Consider the following 2,684-nt stretch of genomic DNA (forward strand, 5'->3'; position numbering starts at 1 on the left):
GTCTCAAAAAGCTTCCCCAGGATTGAGGTAAGACTAACTGTCCTATAGTTTCCCGGGTCCTCCTTCCTCCCCTTTTTGAAGATGGGAACCACATTGGCCCTCTTCCAGTCCTCTGGCACCACACCAGAGCACCACGAGTGCTCATACAGCTGTGCCAGGGGTCCCGCAATGACCTCAGCTAATTCCCTCAGCACTTGGGGGTGGAGATCGTCCCGACCCGCTGATTTGAATACCTCCAGTCCCTCCAGATGTTCCCTGACTAGTTCCTCACTAACCCTTGACCTAGGTGCACCTCCCTTGGAGTCTGACGGGGGCTGAGAGGGGGATGGCTGATCCGGTCCCTGCTGAGGAAAATGGAGGCAAAGAAATCATTAAATATGTTGGTTTCGTTGTCTGGTGTGATGACCAAATTTCCTAGAGTGTCCTGCAGGGGCCCCACGTTACCCGGTACCTTCTTTTTGCCCCCTATGTATTTAAAAAAAGACTTCTTGTCCTTGAGGAATGACTGCAAACACAGGCTGAATTTTAAAACATCAGGAAGGGAGGAGTTATTGTCTCTTACAATATTTTTTTAAAGTAATAATGGCATTTAAAAAAATAAAGTCATCCTATTACTTTTAGCTTGGTCATTTAGTATCATTTGTAACCACTGGAGACACAAGCTGATACTTGTGTCCCAATTAAACACGTTCTTTCTAAAACTACATTACCGCATTATTGGAACTTGTTTTCAAGGGAAATGCTGGAATTGTATTGAAAAATTAATCTTTCTTTTACTCCTGATAGGGTGACAACCTTACAAAACTGTGCACCCGAACTATAATATGACCATATTGCATTTTGCAGTGACTAAGGGGTAAACATGGAAAACTTTCAAATACTTCAAAGATCAACATTTTACCCCATTTCTAATAGATTTTCACAAATTACTGACCCCGAGTGACGTTTGCTTTCATTTTTAAAAATGACATCTGTAATTGCAGTCTATTTAACACGATGCCTGTAGATCGCTGTGAGAGCATGAATTAATTTTTCATCTCGGCGTAAAAAATAACATCCCACTTCATTGTCTCTTTTTTCCCCCTCAGAAACTTCTAGAACTGAACAACCTTCACTCCCTCATGTCTGTGGTATCTGCATTACAAAGTGCACCTATTTTCAGGCTGACAAAAACCTGGGCTGTAAGTTAACCTCCCGTTATTTTCAGATCTTCTCCTTTCCGTTGCATGATTCAAACAATCTGAGCCTTTTTTGCACTTCCAGGCTAAAGGGAAGTGATTTACCTTCAAGGTTTTGCCATGTTCATCATAGATTCAGAAGTAATTTTAGTGTTTATAATAGTTGGAGTCTAAATAGCTGCAAATCTAAAACCATCTGTTTCCTGAATGAGAAATGTATATTATTCTATCATTTCTGAATTGCATATTTTAATTTAATTAGGATGTTAACTTATTTGCTTTACTTTCTTTACCTAATTTGTTAGTCGTATTCACTAGTTGTAATGACAGATTATAAGCTCTTTGAGTCAAGGACTCTCTACTGTGTGCTTGAACAGTACCTAAAATAGTATGGCCCTTATTTTTGGTTAAGCCAGCTACATATTACTGCAGTACAAACACTAATCCTGTTAAGCTGTTTTTCAGGCGAGCAGTGTTGATAGTTTTTTCTGCATGTCAAACAAAATTTTGACAACAAAAGTTTTGAAAACTTGCTCCAAACGGCTATGTCCAAGTTAATAGCCCTAAGCATTAGACCTGCTTTAAGTAAGGAGACTTTTACTTCCAGTTCTGCCTTTTGGTGTATGTAGAAGACATATACATGACAGCCAAATAATTTCTGGGTCTGAAAAGCTTTAGAAATCTACTTCCCACCCAGTGCCATTTATCTTATGTATACACACAGAACTTGCACCAAGACATGGATGTAACCAACTGTGGTATGTGTCCATATTTCTGCCATCTTTTCAGAGACCCTTTACTCAGTTGCAAAATTGCTTAGTTTGTACAAGTATTTGCAAAAATGCTGTCTATATTAGTGTGGACATGTGTCAAATCATTTTAAATTGACTGTTTGATGTGGTCAGTGTTCAGAAGGGTAAAGAACACCCTAAACATCTAGTAAGACCAGGAAATGGCCTATTATAAAAATTCAGCTGCTTTACTTAGAAAATGGGACTTATTATATAAACAGCATTTTTTCCCCTGGAAGCTTATTAGAGACACTTAGCAGGTGGATAATCAAAGCTGTATGTATGCAGATGCATAACCAAAGCATTGAAATCACTTAGCACCAAAGATCATATGTTTAAGTAGCCCCTGAATAGACTCCTTGAATACAACAATCTGTTGGAAATAGCATATTTGAAATTGCTCACAGCTCCAAAAGGGATGTATGTTTTTCTTTTCTTCACGTCTTGGAACCAGACACAATTTTCTGGGCATAAAAGAAATGGAAGCATGACCTTATTGAAACATTAGGCTCAAGAGGGAAGAGAATCAGTATTTTTATCTGCTTCCTCCTCTTGTCATTTTTTGCATTAGCTGTGGAAGTACTCCAGAAGAGATCACCTACTTAAAGAATAGGCAAAAAAACATCCTGGGCTAAGGAGATAAAATAATGGTTTTTTTAAACCCCTTTTGATAATATATAATGCTCAAAGCTTAAAATTAACCTCTGTTTCGGGG

At 38.6% G+C, this 2,684-nt stretch overlaps 1 protein-coding gene across 2 annotated transcripts in view; it reads left to right on the forward strand.

The window, feature by feature from the left end:
* Positions 1 to 2,684, forward strand: part of RALGPS1 (Ral GEF with PH domain and SH3 binding motif 1) — a 286,042-nt gene that overhangs the window by 67,392 nt on the left and 215,966 nt on the right. Inside the window, exon 8 of one of the 2 annotated variants that reach the window (XM_019510929.1) lies at positions 1,089 to 1,181. The exons of the other annotated variant lie outside the window; for it this stretch is intronic. Within the exon in view, the coding sequence (XP_019366474.1) occupies positions 1,089 to 1,181 (93 nt within the window). The remainder of the gene's footprint in view (positions 1 to 1,088; positions 1,182 to 2,684) is intronic. 2 annotated transcript variants of the gene reach the window in all.

The sequence above is a fragment of the Gavialis gangeticus genome, unplaced genomic scaffold, assembly GCF_001723915.1.
Source record: "Gavialis gangeticus isolate Ggan-Ray unplaced genomic scaffold, GavGan_comp1, whole genome shotgun sequence".
Lineage (NCBI taxonomy): Eukaryota > Metazoa > Chordata > Crocodylia > Gavialidae > Gavialis > Gavialis gangeticus.